General features: G+C 38.5%; 1 protein-coding gene across 2 annotated transcripts in view; it reads left to right on the top strand.

Annotated features, from left to right (window-relative positions):
* The first annotated feature begins 1,645 nt into the window (after positions 1–1,645).
* Positions 1,646–22,448, top strand: part of eml6 (EMAP like 6) — a 524,201-nt gene continuing 503,398 nt past the window's right edge. For both annotated transcript variants that reach the window (XM_087991388.1, XM_043695965.2), the window contains exon 1: positions 1,646–2,020. In XM_087991388.1, coding sequence (XP_087847514.1) covers positions 1,824–2,020 — 197 coding nt within the window. In that variant the 5' untranslated portion in view covers positions 1,646–1,823. The remainder of the gene's footprint in view (positions 2,021–22,448) is intronic.

The raw sequence follows: 22,448 nt of genomic DNA on the forward strand, positions 1-22,448 counted from the left end.
GAAGGAAACGTCATTGATGAAACAATTGAAGATGATTGGATTTGGATATTACCTGAGGAACTCTTACAGTGAGATGTTTGACCTACTCTTATGTTGAGATGATTGACCTGCAACAATCACAAACCATCTTGTTTTAGTAGATTAGATCCCCTTCAGTGTGGAAACAGGCCCTTTGGCCCAACAAGTCCACACTGACCCTCTGAAGAGTAACTCACCAGAGACCCATTCCCCTCTGACTATTGCATCTAAAGCTATGGGCAATTTAGCTTGGCCAGCACATTTTTGGACTGTGGGAGGAAACCATGCAGACACAGAGGGACTCTGCAAACTTCACACAGACAGTCGCACAAGGCCAGAATCAAACCTGGATCCCTGGCGCTGTGAGGCAACAGTGCTAACCACTGAACCACCATTCCACCCCAAACAGTGGAAAGCATTCCTCTGATTCCTATTGACTGCAGGTTTGCTAGGATGTTTTGATGCTATATTTGCTTTGGTGTCAAGAACAGTCAATCCCACCTCATCTCTGGAGTTCAACTTTTATTTCAGTGTTTTGACCAAGGCTGTAATGAGGTCAGGAGCTGCATGCCCCTAGCAAAATCCATACTGAGCATCAGTGAGCAGGCTGAAGGTACAATCCAGAAAATGCACAATCAATTTGGTTCACAAATGTTGCATGTCCAGTTGCATTCTCCTATTATTTTTATTTCATTCAAACCTCCCACATTTTGTTACAGTTTCTTTATCCTCATAATGTATCCTACCTGATCCAAATTCTGGACAATCTAGTTTATGATTGAAGACAAAAAATACTGGAAATCACAACGGTTCAGACAGCATCCAATGAGAGCAAGCTAACATTTCAAGTCTAAATGACTCTTCATCAAAGTCATCAGTTTGTGATTGGGTTGATCAGAACTATTTCATATGCAAACCAGATTTCAAATGCCCTCTTTGGAAAAATCATTTTATCTGTTTCTGGAATGAGTGCATAGCTGGCAAAAAATCCTTTTGGTACCATCGTAAGACATTGCTGAACTGCAAATTTGATGTGATACAACCACTGGTAATAGGGACATTCACTGTATTGTAAAAGGTGAGTTTCAGAATTTTGATCCCATGTTGTTTCAAGGAAGCTTGGTGTGTGATTTCCAAAGGAATTTGCAGGTGATTTCAAGTTGCCTCCATGCATCTTCTGCTTTTGTCCTTCTGGGTGGTAGAGGTCACTGATTTGGAGTCTGGGTGAGTTGCTTTCTGTCGGTGGGCAAACAGTTTTATATCATGTTTTCAGACGCCCTCTCTTCATTTCCACCACCAGCAAATATCAGAACTCAAACCATTAACCCATTCTTGATGACGTGCCATATACTGATGCCAGCATTGAGTTTTGGAAACAAAATTTCCGCAACTCCCTCGGAGGAACAGAAATAGATTTCAGGGACTGTTTCTGCGGACCGTCTCCAAGCGCGCGGTTTGACGCTCGAGCACGTACTTTGCGCACATTTACGCCTCCCTCCCCATATCCCTCACAGACGTCAACGGCTGCCCTGCGCCGTTACTAAGCGTTACTGCCCACCTGGTAACGAGCGCGCGCAGCATTTCCAACGGAACTCAGCCCCGTCCTTCAGTGTTAGCTGTTTGCTGCTGCATTTAGCTGACATCATTGAAGTTGTTATTGCAATTGTGAAGAGGTACTTTGTGAACGGGAGATTGTGCTTCTGAAATTTTGCTAAAGATTTGTTGCCCTTGAAAGCGATTTTTTTTGCAGCACTCTTCCTAAGCCATTGAGAAGGACGGCAAATAAGTAATAGGAAGGGAAGGAAATGGCTGATAGAACTGCACCGAAATGCCAGCTGCGGTTAGAGTGGGTTTATGGTTACCGAGGTCACCAGTGCCGGAATAATCTATACTACACGGTTGCCAAGGAGGTGGTCTACTTCGTTGCCGGAGTGGGAATTGTGTACAACACCAGGGAACACACACAGAAATTTTTCCTTGGCCATAACGATGATGTTATCAGGTAGTATTTACCATGCGGAATGAAATGTAATACTTAACAAAAGAATAGTCCCCAACAGTATACCAGTTGTTTTAAAAATATGATTTATGCTTTCAATATTAAATTACAGTATATTTGTATTACGTAGAATATCATTCTTGACGTCCTATGTTTGGTTTTTCAGATTATAGCAGATGTATTTATTTTAAGCATCAAGTTTCACAGTATTTTATAGCCATGTTTATGGATAAACTGGAGTATTAAATATGCGATGCGTTATTTTTATAACAAATACATTTCAGTGTATATGTGTCATTATTTTAAGCACATTTTTAGTTCAGATTTCATATTTGAGTAATATTTAAAATAATTATTTCAAGAAATTCAGATACATGTTTCCAAGTATGTTTCAGTTTTACATTGATTTGATAATTTTTGGTACTGTCCTAACTCGGCTGCTGGTTTACGTAACTTGAGTAAAACCATTGTCTGTTTTGATGTTTCCATTGGTATTGAAAAGAGAGATGAAAATAATCTCTAAGTAAACAATAAATACTGACGCGGAGGTGAACGAAATTGTTTTACTACGCATCGTCTATAGAGACATAAGCTAAGGCAAATTATTTCGGAGGGAGGTACCGTACATGACAATAATAACTGGCCGAATCTATTTTACTATATTTTTACCAACGACAACTCCGCTGCTAAATTTGAAACGTCTTCAGCTGCAACGATGAGGTACAGTGCAATACGTTAACACTCCTGCATCGTGATGAATACTGATCTTGGTTTTATTCCTTTTACGCTGTGAAGTAGAACAAAAAGCGATCTTCATATATATTACAATACATCTCACTTAAAATAATTTTCATGATTTTTGAGTGCTGCCATTCTGTTCCTTTTTTTGCATTTATGTATTTTAATAGCGCTGTGAAAGCCTAGCTTTTAAAAAAAAATTGCTGTAATTTCATTACAGTGCTCCTTTTCTTATGAAGTACCCTCTATTTGAAATTTTTCTGGGACTGTCAGTGTACAAAATTAACCTTTAACAATTATTTTAAATCGTTGAAAAACTCCACATTATTATATTGCACCACATAATTCTCTTTCCACCATTGTGACTTGTTTTGAGTTTGAGTTTTAAAGAAAAAGTGGTTAAGTGGTTAGGAAAGTTGCAACAGTTTTATTATGATATCAGTTCACAACTTTAATGTATTAATGTAATCTTAGCTGTACAAATATTTGTAAAACTATTTATTTTGACCTGAATGCCATTTATTTTGTATATTAGCTTACACTGTCTTTAGCACGAGGAGTTAAGCTTTATTGCGATGGTTGAAAAGCAGCACCAGCAGCGATTTGTAGTTGTTAGGAAGATGCTCACTTTAGTTTAAAGCTGATCATCATATTTTTAATGTTTAAAAACTGTAAGCTTTGTTCTTGACAAAACCAGTTGAATTAAAATCCATACATGAATTCCTTTTAAAAGATTTGAAAATAGGTCAGTAACAACAGCCCATGTACTAATTGTGATGTTTTATTAACCTTTACTAACAGTTAATTTATTTATGATGTGTGTTGGCTGAGACACTCCTGACAATGACTATAAAATTATTAAATTTGTGATGAATTTGTGGTCTCAAAGTATCATGTTAATAGGGATATCTAAAAGTAAGCAGATAATCAATATACCTAGAAAACATAAAGGTTTGGAGGGATGTGGGCCAAGAACAAGCAGGTGAGACGAGTTTAGTTTGGGATTATGTTTGGCATGGACTGATTGAACCACAGCATCTGTTTCCGTGCTGTATGACTCTGACTCTACAAAATTTCAGCTTCCTGTAAATGAAATAATGAAACCAATTAATTTCAGATAGCATTCAAAAAAAATATTTGACTTGTTACAAATGGAATCTGGTTAAAATTGGTTAAATGAAAATATTTTATTTAATCTACTCAATATACAATCAATTGGACAACATTGCAAATTGCAGTGGAACTGAAAATTTAAGCCATAAGTATCAAAAGTCAAGGCTGATTTGATCCATAGCAAACTTTATTTGCTTGCTTTTTTTATATACATATAACATCTTAACATTAAGGGTGAATATAGTATAGAATCTTTATAATTAATTAAAAATACTTAGATTTTTATACTTCTTCAGCAAATTCTGATTTCTTTTTAGTGTAAATTAGAAGACATCAACATCTCCATTTACTGCTCATAATATTAAAAATAAAAGCATTTAGTTTTTCCTGTGTTCTTGATGAACTAAATTGTACAAGTATAAAATTTCCACCTCTGGCATACATGCATGTACATCACCTGAAAATTCCAATATTTAAATGACACCCTCTTACACAGGAGAATTATCAAATGAAATAGAGTCTGACTGTTAGGAGATATTAGATTAGATTCCATACAGTGTGGGAACAGGCTCTTCGGCCCAAGAAGTCCACACCGACCCTCTGAAGAGTAACCCACCCAGACCTATTTACCTCTGACTAATGCACCGAGCACGATGGGCAACTTAGCATGACAAGTTCACCTGACCTGCACATCTTTGGAGTGTGGGAGGAAACCCATGCAGACACAGAGAGAATGTGCAAACTCCACACAGACAGTCACTCAAGGCTTGAATTGAACCTGGGTCCCTGGTGCTGTGAGGCAGCAGTGCTAATCACTCAGCTACCGTGCTGCACATTAGGTCTGATGACCACAGGCCTCATCAAAGAGAGAGGTTTCAAAGATCGTCTTAAAGCAGGAAAAAGAAGTGAAGAGATTAAAGGCAAGAATCTCAACAGCTGCAGGCATAGATACCATTGGTGGAACTGTTAAAATCAGGGAAGCAAAACAAATCAGAATTGGAAAAGTGCTGATATAGTCCAAGGTTGGCCAATGGAGTAGTGACTATCAATGACAAAGGTCTTCTGCCTAACAGCAATTTTGTGAGGTAGCTGGACAGTCTGGGATGCAAATGCTTTGGCAAAAACTATAAAACCTCTGAAAGAAAAGACATTGTGTTTTTACTCTGTAGTGAAAAAGTATCCGAATCCTCAAGATAGCCAGTTTGATTCTACTTTCCAGTGACTGTATATTGTGACTTATATATATTGGAACCAGTCCCTGCACCTCCTGCAAACAAGTATCTAGAGAAGGAATATTGAGAAGCAGCATTCTGATCAGCACAGGAATCATTTCAGTAAACTCAGTGGATAGCCTTCCCAGGCTTTTTCACTGCCCATAATAACCATTTTTGTTTTGTCTCTGTTTGTGTTGTCTGTATGTGTAAATGGAGGGGGTGGGGGGTTCTTAAGGGAATTAGTTTTAACAGATAAAGCTGTTTTTCGAAAGTAAATAATTGTTTATTTGTATTTAGAATCCATTTATTTATAACAAATAGTCATTTTTGTGAAGTACAGAGCCTGGTCAGAGGTTTCCATCGACCTGGGTTCTAAAAGGTAGGTAAATTGGGGAATAATGCATACTTGAAATCTCTAACTGTTGTGATGACTCTGGGAATAGTGGGGTTTTACTCCTCAGAGTGTGCACTTGCTTGCCCGCGCAACGAGAAGTCATGGTACCTGTTCTGTTTAGCCATTCACTTCCATTTCTTTCACATCCACACATCATTTTCAACCAAGTGAAACCAGTTCTTAGGAATATTGATTACTGAACTCAATCACATTGAATGGTGAGAGCTTCCGATTTAAAGATCAAAAGTTTTGTTTAATTGTGATTCTTGTGAATCATATTTGCAAATATGGAAAGTGCAATAAATTCAACATCCCACAATTGGTAGGTGAAAAGTAGAACTTTAGAAATGTTTGTGTGAAAACAAGTATTATACAAGTTGCAAAGAAATGGGTATAACTAATTTTTGAAGGTCCTTAGTAATTTCTTACATAATATAATCTGCTGCATCATATAATTGGATTTTGAAATCACACATAGCAAATCAATGATTTGATTAGTTTGTGCTGCATTGGGAAGAACAAATATACACTTGGGGTTAGGAAATCTAATACAATTGCCTTTAGGTGCATAGATTGGAGGTGGTCGGTGTGGGGGAATGTTGGGGGTGCATGTTTAAATGAATTTATTCTGAATGTTGAGGCCAGATGAAGGGCTTTTGCCCGAAATGTCGATTTCGCTGCACCTCGGATGCTTCCTGAACTGCTGTGCTCTTCCAGCACCACTAATCCAGATAAATTTTAAGTGTCTGTTGGTGTTTTTGCTAGTATTGCATTACCTCTTGGTTCAGTGAGCTGTTGGTTGGGAAATTTGGAAGTTGGAGGATTAATGGAAATTGGGAGTTGACTGAAGGAGGAGAAAAACATTGGTGGTGTCCTATGTTAATTTAATATGGGCACAGAAGTTGTGTTCCTGCTCCTCCTGACTTCATGCACAGGTGAACACATCTCAGAAACTTTTCTGAATGAAGGTGTAATTTTCTTGATTTCAACTGTTGCTGGAGTTCATTGCATCAATATGAATTCATCTTGTAAATGGATCCTATTTTGAAGACCCAATATGGAATGAAAGATTAAAAATGTTTAAAAAGCACAGAATACTGGAGAAACTCAGCAGGTCTGGCAACATTGGTGTCGAGAAAAACAGTTAACTTTTTGAGTCCAAAATAACACTTCTGAGCAGAGAATAAAAATTGATCCTGTATTTTAGTGAATGTACAGATTACTTTTTTTTTGTTTGTTCCAAAAGTATTGACTGTAGGTGACCTTGATTCTTAAGATTCTTGGCAAGATTAGAGGTCAATATCCACATATACATTGCTGTGTACAAGATTTCTAAAGGTGTGATAACTTGAGAGAAGAAAACATTTGTCTTGACCAATGCCTGTCAACATTTTCACTCAAAGAAAGCAAATAGTGTAATCATATTTTATTCAACATGTTCCTGTAGCTCAGTATTTTGTTTACTTTTTCTCTTTTCCCCTCTTCAATCTAATCTTGAATGTTGAACATTTCTGCCTTGACTGCTCATATTGTACTGGAAATGGATTCCATAGCTGCATAGTTCTGTAAAAGAATATTCTCTTATAAACTTTGTATTTGTGGCACTCATTTTTTTTAATGAGTACATATATATTGTGATACTGTGCATAGTTTAGCTAACCTACTTTATAAGAACTATTGGTTAAGTTAATATTGAATGTTCGTTGCAGGTGTATTGGGTTGAAAATAACAATGGTTGCTGGCCGTGGTCCTGAATTCAGCAGAAAATAGCTGGTCCCAGCTATCTAATAGTTTTTCTGTCATTTAAATGACAAAAGAGCGATTGTAAAAAAGATTTACTTGAGCGTCCCATTGACTCCACTCTCAAAACTAGTAGAAGGAAAATTAAAAATAAAAGATTTTAGGGCTGAATATCAGGAATCAATTTATACATGAAAAGCTAAAAATTTGGTGCCAGAAGTGGGGGATCAACTCTTAAGATGTAGAAGCAGACGTAAGCCATTGAGTCTACTCTTCCTATTGAATATTGACCCATTCAATAAGGTCAAGGCTAATTTGATGATCCTCAACTGCTTTCATGTTTTTTTCCCATACTGAGTGTTGTCTCAGCCTTGAATATACTTAGCAACCCAACCTCTACACTGCTGTGTCATAAGAAGTACACAGATTACTCTGAGAGAAGAAATTCCTACTTATATAAGTCCTAACTGTGCAACCCCTCACTCAGACTTTTTTCTCTGGTCCATGATGTGTATGGAATGAGCTGCCAGAGGATGTGGTGGAGGCTGGTACAATTGCAACATTTAAGAGGCATTTGGATGGGTATATGAATAGGAAGGGTTTGGAGGGATGTGGGCCGGGTGCTGGCAGGTGGGACTAGATTGGGTTGGGATATCTGGTCGGCATGAACGGGTTGGACTGAAGGGTCTGTTTCCATGCTGTACATCTCTATGACCTGAATTGACTTATTAGCCGAAAGAGAGAGAGAGTGCAGGCTTTGGCCAGAAGTACAGGGAAGTGACACAAGGTAAGTTGCTCCTTTGGAGAGCCAGCATAGACAAACAGGCTGAATATAAATCATTCTGTCATACTGTGATAACAAAATTGTTAAAGAAAAGTTAGGACCAGTTAGAAACTAAAGCAGACATTCATTCATGGAAGATGAAGAAATGGTTTATAGGATTTGGAAGCCATGAAATAGATGTAGGGTGTGTGTTGTTTGGGGACAGGAGATGTGGACAAAGTACAGGGAGCTAAGAAGTGTGCAAGTTTGAGCTGGGGAAAGGAGATGGAGAGGGGAAAGGAGAAACTTAGAAATGGAAGTGGGGTGACTGGAATTTGTGGGGTAGTGGTAGTGTTGGCTGCAGGGGTAGAGAGTCGGGATATATAAGGGAGCAATTTTGTGATGGCTTCCCAAATCATTCTCAGCTCTAGGGGACTTCCTCTGAGGAAGACCGGGAATCAGATCAATTGCCCTTTTCATATAGGCAGCAGCCAATTAAGTCACTGTGCAATGCCACCAGTATTTTCAAAAGATACTTGATATGTTGCAGCACAGGAGGTTTGTTGATAAGATTAAAGGCGTTAATATATCATGAAAATGTGGTGGGGAGTGATCAATTGACAAATCAAAGAAAGACACATTGCACTGCTCTAATGATGCCTTTTAAACTCGCCAGTTCATTAGAATTCACTTACGGGTTTAAGGCCCAATGTGCAACAGGATCTGTGACTTTAATCCATGTAACTCAGTCTCAACTCCAGTATTTAAAGACCCAAACTGAGTTGCAAAAAGATGTGATAATGGATTGCAGAAGAAGGATCATGGTTTAGCAATGCTTTGTTTTGAGCTGGCATTGCCAGTGAGGAGCTGGAGAAAGGCACTCTCAGTTAGCAGTGGGAGCTAATTCATTGCTGACATGGGGAAGAAATGACTGGAAGTGGCTGAGGAGGACAACACAGGAATAGGACCAGTTTTGTGTATTCAGTTTCTTTAGTGACCTAATTGAGTCAGAAAAAGTGAATAATTTAATATTGTCAACGTCTGACACACCACCCTTTTACATTATCTTGTCAAACTAGCTCCATTATAGCACTTCTCACACCCATTTGCATGTACATCAAATCTTCTTTACTATATACTTCCCTAAATCATCTTCCATTATTCTATTGCTTTCACTTATTGTGTAATTAATTTCTCATTCTGATAGGCATCCTTATGAAATTGATTGCATCAGCTGGATGCCATTACAGTCACTTATTAGGTCTATTGCTTCCCTCTCTGCATGAAAAAAAAAACAAAAAACAAAACGTCTGCCTCCTCAGTTTCCAGTTTTCAAATGCAGAGAAGGTGTTAGTGATTAGTGAATTTTCAGGATTCTTGATCCTGGAGGACCGGATGGTGGAAACCTCCACCTGCCTGGTGGAACAACTTAAATAGTAGCAAGTTACTTGTCATTCTGCTGATGGTCCTGACATTTTGGTCAGTAGTGAAGTAATGTAATTCGCTGCTGACCTTGTAGAAAGCTGGTCTTGAAGTTCTCGTGATTTCTGGTATGAATTTTTCCTTTCCTGATAACTTTTAATGATTCTGATACCAAATGGGAATATCTCTGGGTTTCTGGAAACAGTGGGGATGTCAATACGGCAAGCAGAAATCCCTTTCACTTAAGATTTTCCACTTTAATTTTATAGAGAATAAAATAAATCATCTATACCTACAGATTGAGAGTAGAAGCTTAAACATTAACATCTAAGAACGATTTTAAAATTGCTAGTTTTTGCTTAGTCATGATGGAGGAATTTAAAAGTCTGTAACTATAAAATTAGGTTTGTAGAGCCAGTGAAGCTGTTAATAAATAGATCTGACCTTAGCACACATTTTAAAGTCCAGTTACTTCTCACTTAACAAGGTGCAACATTTAAGCATTTTTATTAGAATAATAGTGTAAAGGAAAGTTCTTGATTATTCAGTAATTTTTATTTGATTGTGTTTTTTAAAGGGGCCTTCAGTAGTGCACTCTATTGGGAATTGTAAAATCACTGACAGGAACTCCTGAGTTAAGCATACATGCATGGATTCCTCAAGTTTTTGTCAATTTCTAAGGAACAGTAATATGAAACGTACAGTTTTGCTACATTGCTGCTTCAAATACAAGGCGCTGATTTCAACAAGAAGTAAAATTTGATCAGTTTCATAATAAGTTGCAACATATCTTTGATCTCCTACAGCACATTTGTAAGTGAATTATAGTGAATGACTACTACAACATCAGGCAAACTGAACAATGCACTAGCTTAGACACTTGCATTTTAATAAGACCAGGTTTTCACTTGGTGTTTCTATTCACAAATAAGCCAGACTGGATGATATTGGCAAATCTATTAGTGGAGAGTCTGTATCAACTACACAGCCCTTTCCAAGCTCTGCTCAGCTGGACACATGCTGTACACAGTGCCATTAAAGTAAAGAGGAATTGTTTAGCAGCAGTAATGTGTGATGTACAGACAGGCCTTGCAAACAATCAAACAGAGATTGCAGAGAGAGTTGAGATATCCACCTCAATCATAACTAGATTGATGCCACAGGGTATAGCAATATGCAGTTCAATGAGTAGAGTACCAAAATGATTTAAAGTGATAACTGTGGGTTGGTGGCAATTGTTCTATTTGATTCAATGCATGCTAATATCTGTGACATTAGAATTGCTCTTTGGGCAAAGGATTTCTCTCTGCCTAAATAATCTCTTGTCTAATTCAGTTACTGTGACATTTGTGAACACTATATGTAAAACCATTTTTTCAGTAATTCACCCGTATATTTTCTTTACACAGCAAATATCTGTGGGGACCGATGTATCCTAATCATTGCCAAGTTATCATTTAGAAGGGCCAATTACAATTAATTGAATCAGCTGTACTGCCCAAGCCATGCTAAACCAAGTAGCGAGAATGAGGGTTCTTGCGGCACAGTGGGTGTCTCTACCTCTGAACAAGGCGGCTTTGGTTCAACTCTCACCTATTCTAAAGTTGTCTAATATCTTTGAATGCATTGATTAGAAAAAAAATCTAACTCATTGGAATATGGTAACTGTGATATCTGATTGTTTTGCCTAGGATTCAAGTCACTACTTTTATTTCTGTCTTCTATGAGAACTGTTGGTTTCTCAAATAGCAAGTTGAATATTCTCACTTTACAGGAGTTCTGCTGAAGTTTTATTTTTAACTAAATAGCTGAAGAAACTCAGCAAGTCTGGAAACATCTTGGAAGAGAAAGAAGAACACGGATAGATGAAGATGGAGTCCAGAAAGAGAAAAAGAAAGTTAGGCATACAAAGGGATAGTTAATAGTATGCCAGGGACCAGGAAAAACTGACACTTGGGACAATGTTTGGATGAAAATGGGTTGGCTGTGCTGGAACACATATCATGAGTGGACCTGGAGTGCAGGGTGGGTAGAAGACATAGACGATGATGTACGGGCTGTAAAATTATTGAATTTGAAACTGGGTCCTGAAGGCTGTAGGATCTCCCAATTCTGCTTATTCCTCTCCTTCTCCTAAACTTCCTGTCAACAGCATAAGTACCACCTTTTCCTAGCCTCTATCAGTTCTGAAGAAGGGTTACAGGATCCGAACTTTAACTCTCTTTCCACAGATGTTGCCAGACCTAATGAATGGGATGAGGACATGTCTGCCTAGGCCAGCTTTTATTTCCCATCCCATTTGCCCAGAAGACAGTCAAGTATCAACCACATTTGTGGTCTGGAATTATGTGTGAGGATAGCAGTTTCTTTCCCTGAAGGATATGAGCAAACCAGATGAGTTTTCCTCACAAATCGATAATGGATTCATCTGTTGTGACGAAATTTGAACCTGGCTTCTCAGATCAATTCCTGGGTGTCTGGATTAACAGTCCATTGATAATACCACTAGATTATTGTAATTTTTTTCTGGTAATTTTCTGTTTTGGTTTCAAATCTTCAACATCTGCAATTCTTTGGTTTAGTTCAGCATTTTATTTTTAATTAATTTTCAATTTCATACCTTTCGGGACAATAAAACATTTAGTCAATAAAAACCCAAATTATGATTTCCCCACCAAATCACTTTGCAACTGCGTTAACATTAAAATATAGTTCACTACAGATGTGAACTTAACAATGTGTTCACTTGGCAATATTATTTAGTTTCCATTAATTAGGAGGAAAATTCTATGGGGATTTCCCAAGATTCACACAATCCACATCTTTTGAGGGAAAGGAGTACTCTTGGACGCCCCTCATTTAATTTCACTCCATTATTTCCCAGGTTTATCTGGGGTAATATGTATTCAATTTTATTTTCCAAAGGAAAACAATGGATACTAATTATTACTACATATGCTCTAAATGGTTAATCAAACATTCTTAAAAGATTATCCAATTGTCTTATTGCCTGTATCCATCTTGTGGACAGTTCTTACTAAGTAGGGTTCTCCCTAGCTTTTATTGTTCTAGTCCAAAATTTTTTTTAATATCCCTTTTCATTAATTTTACTCACTTTGGTCACACGTGTGTTTACTGCCAGCTCTCTGCGCAGGAGATGAGCAGCAATGGAATCAAAACAATCAATTACACATGTTTAAAGCTAGATCTTAGATATAGTAACTTTCAATCTTTTATAATTGCACAAAAACAATTCATATTTCTTGGCACATAAGCTAGTTATCAACATCAGTTGGATTCAATTTAAAACGTACTTTGTCTCTTCCTAATCTTCTGCTCAGTAGCTCATCATGATCATCCGAACTGCACTGCACCAGATCTACTATCGCATTCTTGTATTTGAGAGTATAGTGCCACACTGCTTCAGATAACCCAACAGTTCATAATTTCTTACCTGTGCGAAATATTCACAAAACTTCAGTTAACTATGCCTTCTCTCCAGCATTTTTCTTAATTCGGCTCATTTGGGTCTTGTAGTTTGGTGCTCCAATAAATGACTCATTTTACTTAATTTAAATCTTTCCAGTTTAGCTGTACATGAATGAAATTGATTGCTTTTCTTAGATTAACCTTCTTCCAGACTTGCAAGAAGCTAGACTAAATCACTGGTAAACAATTTTCTCAAAATTCTTATCTCTTGCAGGCAAATTCCAATCAGTCAAACTTAGCCCCTGATTGATTCATAGCTTGTAGTTCTGTCTACTAGAAGTGATGAGCTGCATGGTTTAGGATCGTATGCAGTTTTTTAATATGTGCAGAAACAAGGCAGTTCACATCAGCACAAATTACATTTGTGACTGAAATCTTGCTGCACATTTATAGAGAGGATAACCCTCACATTAGATGAATTCTCCTGGTTGATATGGCCTAGATTACTCGCACACACTGGTGGGGAGGTAAACAATGAAATACAAACCTCTGTTTCTCATTGCAGAGAAATGCACATAAATTGTCAATGTAATAAACAAGCCATAAATCTATTATACCTTGGATCACCCACATCCCTAATCCTGACAACATGAGACCCTGACCCCTAATGTTAATCATTACCTACAATATGCACCCTACAGATAGAGTGCAGGGGAATTCAGACCCAGATCCTAAACCTACATATTCCCCCCTTTTTTTTGTAGTATGTGAGGGACTGCTACCAACTGTAGTCAAATTACAACTGTAAAATTTGTTTTTAACAAATTACAACTGTAGTCAAACATTGACATAAGAGCTGACATTTGGAGAGGAAATAGGAGTGATTACCCTTAATATCATGGTAACTTTTGATAGATTATGTGCCTTCAAACTTTTCTAGTGAAATTTAAATAAATGCGAATTGGAGAATACTGGAGTCACACAAAGAGCAAAGACAAATGGAGGCAAAACATCTCAGTCAGGTCCTCAGTCCAAATCACTACATGAGTTCCTCAAAGTGAGTCCTAGGCCTAAACTTCTTCAATTACATCATTAATGACCTTCCCTTCAGGTCAGAGTTGGAAAGCACACTGATGATTGCCCAAAGTCAGTACCATTCACAAATTCTTTCTTATTGAAGCAATCCTTCTCCACATACAGAAAGATCTGAATAAAATTCAGGCTTGGGCTGGTAAGTGGTAAATAACATTCACATCTCTGAAGTTTCAGGGAATAACCATCCACAACAAGAGTGGATCTAACTATGCCTTCTTGATATTCATAGGAACATGTGTAGGTCATTTAGCCCCTTGAGCCTGTTCCACCATTCAATGAGATCAGTGGCCTAACTCTTTATACATATCTTTGGCTAACAAAAAAATATCTCACATTTAAAATTAACAACTGATAAAGCATCCACAGCTAATTGTTGAAGAGCGTTCCATATGTCTAACACTGTTTGTGTAGAAGTGCTTGCTAACATTTAACCTGAACAGTCTGGCCCTAATTCTCACACTATAGCACATACTTGTAGAATCCCCAGCCAAAATAGTTTATCTACCCTGTCTTTTCCTGCTAATATCTTGAAGACTTTGATCAGATTACCCTTAACTTTCAATGGTATTACCATTCCTGAATCCCCCATCATGAACAACATTCTGGAAATTGCCATAGACCAGAACAGCCAACAATCATGACCAGATTAAAAACCAACTTTATTATCTATTTATAATTTATAGGTGACTGTGTTTATGAAAGCACATTAAACAGCTGAACAAAGATGGCTGCTATAAATATCATTGGATTTAGTGCTGTAGTATTTTTCTGGAAGCTTTTCAAATGTTGAAGTCAGTCAGATAATCAGTTTCCCAATGATGCACAAATTAACTATTGTGTTTATAAACTGCCAAAGACAAATACACAATAGAATTGCAGGTAACACCTATCCTGGAAGATGATGTGATAATGAGTTTCCAATTAACCTTTGAGATGGACCAGAGATAGCTGGTTATCTGTAGATCAAGTCTTCATCTCAATGGTAATTGTCTCCTTCATCCCCAACCCAAATGAAGCTTGGTCACATGACTCTGAGTGCTGAACTCAACTGCTACAATTAGTCATACAATTAGTCACAATATTTAATGCCTTTAAGTGTCAAAAGGGAGATAATTAGATTCTCTCAATGGATATTTTCATTTCCCAGCACCTTCGACACACTAAGCCTAAATGTTGCCCAAGAATTGCTGGATGCAAATATGAACTGCTTCATTACCTGAGAAAAATACTAGAATAATCAGCAAACATCTCCACTTCTGACCCTATGATGGAAGAAATGTAATTGCTGAAGCAGCTGAAAATAGGTGATCCTAGGACATTGCTCTGAGAAGTTCTTGCAGCAATGTCTTAGGATTGAAATGATTAAGGTATTCTAATCAATGACTGAATGGTGAGACAGTTGTTTGGGATATTGAGAAGGGGTGGTTGGTGATGAACAGAGCTCTTCCATTTCCTGTGTGTACACAAAGAGAAAAGTAAAGATCAAAAAGACTCATGGGCAGAACTCTGTGTTTCCGAAAGCTAATTCTCCAGCCCAGAATCAGAAGCTGACTGGGAAATGTTAATTCAGTCCCTTGATGGAGATAATATGGATTACTTTGGCATATACATTTTTTTTCCATCCCTGAAGAATGTTCTATAGTTACTTGAATCAGTGATATTTAATTGCTGTAACAAATTGCAGATTCTGGAAACTTGAATTTAATTTTTAGAAAAAGATGAGGAAAGAGACAAAGGTTAAGATTCATGACTTGTCAAAATGAGTAAAATGTAGAGGATATATCATTTTTTTTTTAGTAACTGCAGGGGCAGTGATAAAAGGGAGAACAAATGAGAGAGTGAACTGTTTAGCAGGGTTAGATCTCATGGAATACAGGGAGAACTGGCCATTTGGATACAGAACTGGCTCAAAGGTAGAAGAAAGAGGGTGGTGGTTGCGGAGGGTTGTTTTTCAGACTGGAGGCCTGTGATCGGTGGAGTGCCACAAGGATCAGTGCTGGGTCCACTACGTTTTGTCATTTACATAAATGATTTGCGTACGAGCGTAAGAGGTGCAGTTAGTAAGTTTGCAGATGACACCAAAATTGGATATGTCATGGACAGCGAAGAAGATTACCTCAGATTACAACAGGATCTTGACGAGATGGGCCAATGGACTGAGAAGTGGCAGATGGAGTTTAATTCAGATAAATGTGAGGTGTTGCATTTTGGGAAAGCAAATCTTAGCAGGACTTATACACTTAATGGTAAGGTCCTAGGGAATGTTGCTGAACAAAGAGACCTTGGAGTGCAGGTTCACAGCTCCTTGAAAATGGAGCCGCAGGTAGATAGGATAGTGAAGAAGACGTTTGGTATGCTTTCTTTTATTGGTCAGAGTATTGAGTACAGGACTTGGGAGGTCATGTTGTGGCTGTACAGGACATTGGTAGGGCCACTGTTGGAATATTGCGTGCAATTCTGGTCTCCTTCCTACCGGAAAGATGTTGTGAAACTTGAAAAGGTTCAGAAAAGATTTACAAGGATGTTGCCAGGGTTAGAGGATTTGAGCTATAGGGAGAGGCTGAACAGGCTGGGGCTGTTTTCCCTGGAGCATCGGAGGTTGAGGGGTGACCTTATAGCGGTTTACAAAATTATGAGGGGCAAATATAGGACAAATAGACAAAGTCTTTTTCCTGGGTCAAGGAGTCCAGAACTAGAGGGCATAGGTTTAGGGGGTGAGAGGGGAAAGATATAAAAGAGACTTAAGGGGCAACTTTTTCACACAGAGGGTGCTGCGTGTATGGAATGAGCTGCCAGAGGAAGTGATGGAAGCTGGTACAATTACAACATTTAAAAGGCATTTGGATGGGTATATAAATAGGAAGGGTTTGTAGGGATATGGGCCGGGTACTGGCAGGTGGGACTAGATTGGGTTGGGTTATCTGGTCGGCATGGACAGGTTAGACCGAAGGGTCTGTTTCCATGTTGTACATCTCTATGACTATCTATGACTCTGTGAAAGGGTTTTGTAAAAGACCAATTTAGTATGCTCCTCAGTGGCGAATTTAGTGATAGGAAGGACATTTAATCGGGCAGGAATGTGGCAGTGGGGACATGATGGAATGGCCATCCTGCTGAGTCCATTAAGGCACTTTTGTTTTTGTTCAAAGCAATTCCATGCCTGATGAAAGCACTTGGCATTTGGAAGCATGGGAGCTAGTGAAGACTCACTTTGCCCTTACTACCAACCTCACCTTTCTTGCATCACTCCTACCAACCACTGGGGTCCAATGATGATTCAAGGTCTCTGGTGGGTGTTGTATTGATAGCAGCCATCATCCTACCATTGATCATATTGTTCAGTAGGTTGCTAGTCCATGGTTCTCTCAGCCTTGGGGGACTTCTACCCTCAGAGCCTTTGATCTTGTGAAGGACTGTCAGTGCGTAGAAATGGCACTTAATGTGGCAAGACTTCCTTAAAAGAAGTGTACTGCTCAATCGTGCAAAATAATAGGAAATGGTAATGGAGCAAGTGAAAAATCTAAAAGTTCGTCTAAAGTAACTAATGAGAAACAGCCATCTGGAAAATAAACTAGAACAGTGGTTTTGAGTTGAAATTATTGGACTCCCTGTTGAGTCCATATAACTGTAAAGAGCCTATTTGTAAAATGGGTGTTATGTCTTGGTCTTCCATTGAATTGCAAATAAACAATGCAGGAAATTGAGTTCAGAATGGGATGAGCAATTGTAGGGTCAAGAAGCACCTGATCAAGGTCGGGCACACTGATTGAATAAAGCTTTCACCTAATTGGTGGTACCTTTCTCTCCCTATTGGAGACAATACAGCTTGATAAGCAGACAACAGAGTGCATTAAATGGAAAAATAGGCTTTTTTTTGTCTGAGGGGATGTTTGAGGTCCTGATGGTAGGAAGGGATAAGGTGAGGTGAAAGGGCTAGTGTGCTACAAAAGGAATGATCCTTGTGCTAGTTGAAAGAGAGGTGACCAGGTGGAAATGTTCAGTGTTGGCATTGTACTGGATGATTAATTGAATATGGAGATTGATGAGATGACAGGTGGAATCATGACTACAGCATAGAAAGAGGACATTTGCCCCATTTGAGTCCATGCTGACTGTGCAGAAAGAGTCCAGTTAGTCTTCATTGTCTGATATTTTTTGTACTGCTGCAATTCCATCCCCCACTGACCCCTATTAAACACTGTTCCTGTTGGTTGATAGTCCAAGCACTTGGGAAGACATTTTAGATTTACAGCAGGTTGTGAGGATGATTGTGTTTTATGCAGTAAGTGATATTAACTTGGAATGGCCTTCTGACAGAAAGCTAAAAAGAACTGTGAGCTAAAAAGCATAATTGTGACAAATGAATTTGCAGAGCTCTGGGGCTGGAGCAAGAGAAATAGTACTGACTAGATTGCTCTATTGAAAGCTGGCATAAACTTGTATTGAAAGATTTCCTATGCTGTAAGGTTAAGGAGTGGTTTCCTGCCCTGTCACCTAAATAGTTAGTGAGAAATGTATCCCCACCAATCACAGTTGTCCCATAGCCATTTGGTGCTACAAGAGATTAGTAATTGACTGAAGATGGAGCTTTTGGCCTTCATTTTGCTTGAAGTACCGTCTGAAAGAGCTTCAGGTCAATCTGTCTTTCATAGAAGAAAATTCACTTTGTTTTACCTGTCATATGTTAGTAGAGTACGTGGAACATGTGTTTTCTGGGTGCTGTTATTTAATTAGATATTGGGCACAACTTGAACACTAAGTGCTGGTAGCTTGCTTTTAAAAAGTGTATCAATCCCAGAATCTGGGTTTTTAATATTTTTTAATAGATATTTTTATTGAAAATTTAACATGTTTTTACAAACTTGGAGAATAATACACACAAATACAAATATTAATATATAATTATTAAATAAATAACCAAAACCTAACAGACAAAAAGAAGAGATAAAGAGAAAATAAAGGAGAAAACAAAACTCAACTAACTACTAATCTAACCTACAACTAACCAGAGTGTATAATAAAATATCTTACATTACTCAAGAGAAAAAAAAGAATAACATAGTAATTAAATAGTGAAGTACATGCTCGGAACGAATTAACATCAAGTCATAATAAAACCCGTATTCATGGTGATGTTTAAAAGTGTCACATTATCAGTTTTTCACACTGCTGGAACCCTCCCAGAATTCAATGTGTTATGACATGGAGACAAACATTTAGGAGCTAAATCAAATCAGTCCTCATAACAACAGCGTTTATAATAAAGTAAAATTAAAACCTTCAAAGACCCAAAAATTGACCCCAATGGTTCCTAACCAGACATTTTCAATAACCAGTCTGAGACTTTATGAATAATCAGTACTTGACACTTGATAGCTTAAACAAAATACTTCATAATTTACAAATAATACGGTAACATTAGCAAAGCAAAATTAAATAATAAAATAAAGTCACAAGAGACACAAACACAGTTAAGGGATAAATTTAAGAAAAGGAAACATAAAACTGGTCAGATCATTTAAGCAGTTTCCATGATGTGCTGCTTCACTGGTATGTGAAATGATCTCTTGATTTTGGAAGATGTTGATCAATGCTGTTTGAGTTCACTCTGAAGATGCAATTAAAGTTATAACGTACTAGAAACAAAAATGTTGGAGATCACAACAGGTCAGGCAGCAGCTATGGAGAGAAAGCAAGCTAGTTTCTATTCACTGAACTACCAATAGCTGATGATGGTAGATTAGGCAGGGGGCTTTCAAATCTCCATGCTGCAGCATCAACAGCCAGACTCCTCTCCCTCAGAACCCTCCAGGTCAAAAATATTCCAACCTCTCCTTCCATTTGGTCATCATTTTCTCCCAGACTTGCTGGCATCAGTTGTCAGATACTGACTTCATGAGGAGTCAAACATCTGCTACCTAAGCATACTGCTGCTCTGGAGTTGAAAATTCTAATGAGTTCTTTGAACAAGAACTAAACTGCAGTTAAGTTTCAGGCTTGGCCTCAAAAACAAATAATAGCTTGTTTGTTCTATTTGATTTTAACGTGAATTACTTATCACTGTCCTAAGATCACCTATCAATTCTTAGCTCACGTTCACAGCTGCAAACCAAAAATTGATTAGAGTGAAAATGAAGAAATCAGCGTGGGTTCTAAGAACTGATTTTGGAATACTTTGACCAGTACCTTTGTAATCTCTACAGCTACTTCAAGTCAGAGATATCAGCAGCAAAATAAAAGGCCCTTTGGCCTGTTGAGTCTGTGCCAGTCAAAAGCAAGCACAAGTATTCCAATCCCATTTTTGAGCACTTGGACTATAGTCTTGTATGTTTTAGCATGACAAGTACAGATCTAAATACTTCTTAAATGTTAAGTGTTTGTGCCCCTACCATCCTTTATAGGCAGTAAGTTCCAGATTCCTATCATCCTCGGGTTGAAATCCTTTTCCCCTTACATCACCTCTAAACTTTTTGCTTCTTACCTTAAATCTGTGCCACCAAAGGGAAAGTTCCTTTCTGTCTATCCTATCTATGCCTTTCATAACTTTATACATCTCAATCATGTTTCTCTCCATCTTTTCTGCTCCAAGGAAGACCACTTCAGTCGTTCTTCATAGTAAAACTCTCCAGCTTAAGTAACATCCAGTACTGCACATACAACTCTAGCTGTGGTCTCCAACACTTTGTATAGATCCAGCATATCGCAGTTGCTATTAAACTCTATGCCTCGGCTAATATCCATATATCTTCTTAGCCACTTTATCCACCTGTCCTGCTACTTTAAGTGACAGAGAGGTGTGTACACCAAGGTCCCTCTGATCCTTGGTGCTTTCCAGGGTTCGACCATTCATGTATTTCCTTGCTGTGTTTGTCCTGTCCAAGTGCATCATCCCACACTTAACTAGATTGATCAGTGACAAATTGAATTCAATCATCTGACGAGCCCATCTATATCCTCCTGTAATCTAAGGCTCTCCTCCTCACTATTTACCACCCCCCATTTTTGTAATGTATCATAAAACACTTAGAGTCATAGAGCTGTACAGCACGGAAACAGACTCTTCAGTCCAATTCGTCCATGCGACCAGATATCCCTATCTAATCTAGTTCCATTAGCCAGCAGCCGGCCCATATTCCTCAAAACTCTTCCAATTCATATACCTATCCAGATGCCTTTTAAATGTTGCAATTGTACTAGCCTCCACCACTTCCTTTGGCAGCTCATTCCAGACACGTATCACCCTCTGTGTGAAAAAGTTGTCCTTTTATATCTTTTATATCTTTCCCTCTCACCATAAACCGATGCCCTCTAGTTCTGGACTCCCCAACCCCAGGGAAAAGACTTTGCCTATTTATCCTATCCATGCCCCTCATGATTTTATAAAACTTAGTCTCCAACACTCCAGGGAAAATAGCCTCAGCCTATTCAACCTCTCTTTATAGCACAAATCCTTCAATCCTGGCAACATCCTTGTAAATCATTTCTGAACCCTTTCAAGTTTCACAACATCCTTCCAATTGGAAGGAGACCAAAATTGTACGCAATATTCCAACAGTGGCCTAACCAGTGTCCTGTGCAGCTGCAACATGACCTCCCAACTCCTGTACTCAATACTCTGACCAATAAGAGGAAACATACCAAATGCCTTCTTCACTATCCTATCTACCTGTGACTCCACTTTCAAAGAGCTATGAACCTGCACTCCAAGGTCTCTTTGTTCAGCAACACTACGTAGCACCTTACCATTAAATGTATAAGTCCTGCTAAGATTTGCTTTCCCAAAATGCAGCACCTCACATTTATCTAAATTAAACTCCATTTGTCAGTCCTCAGCCCAATGCCCTATCTGATCAAAAACCCATTTGTCTGAGGTAACCTTCTTTGCTGTCCACTACACTTCCAATTTTGGTGTCATCTGCAAACTTACTAACTATACCTCTTATGCTTACATCCAAATCATTTGTATAAATGATGAAAAGTAGTGGACCCAGCACCGATCCTTGTGGCACTCCACTGGTCATTGGCCTCCAGTCTGAAAAACAACTGTCCACCACCACCTTCTGTCTTCTATCTTTGAGCCAGTTCTGTATCCAAATGGTGAGTTCTCCCTGTATTCCATGCGATTTAACCTTGCCAACCAGTCTCCCATGGGGAACCTTGTCGAATACCTTACTGAAGTCCATATAGATCACCGCTCTGCCCTCATCAATCCACTTTGTTACTTCTTCAAAAGACTCAATCAAGTTTGTGAGACATGGTTTCCCACGCACAAACCCATTTTGACTATCCCTAAGCAGTCCTTGCCTTTCCAAATATGGGGGAACCTCGATTATCCGAACGAGATGAGTGGGCACTATTTAGTTCAGATAATCAATTATTCGATTAATCGATTAAATGCCTTTTCTCTGGGGCTCAGAGTTTTTAAAGTCTGCTTCCTGTTCAGGAGACTGCAGCAGTACACAGTGCGCGAGACCCCGTCCCCAACATCCAACACCGTGCCCCCAGTCCCCGCCCGCTCCCAAC

This window comes from Chiloscyllium plagiosum, unplaced genomic scaffold (genome assembly GCF_037043375.1).
Source record: "Chiloscyllium plagiosum isolate Xiang-an unplaced genomic scaffold, Cpla_swu_hap1 HiC_scaffold_10, whole genome shotgun sequence".
Taxonomy (NCBI): domain Eukaryota; kingdom Metazoa; phylum Chordata; class Chondrichthyes; order Orectolobiformes; family Hemiscylliidae; genus Chiloscyllium; species Chiloscyllium plagiosum.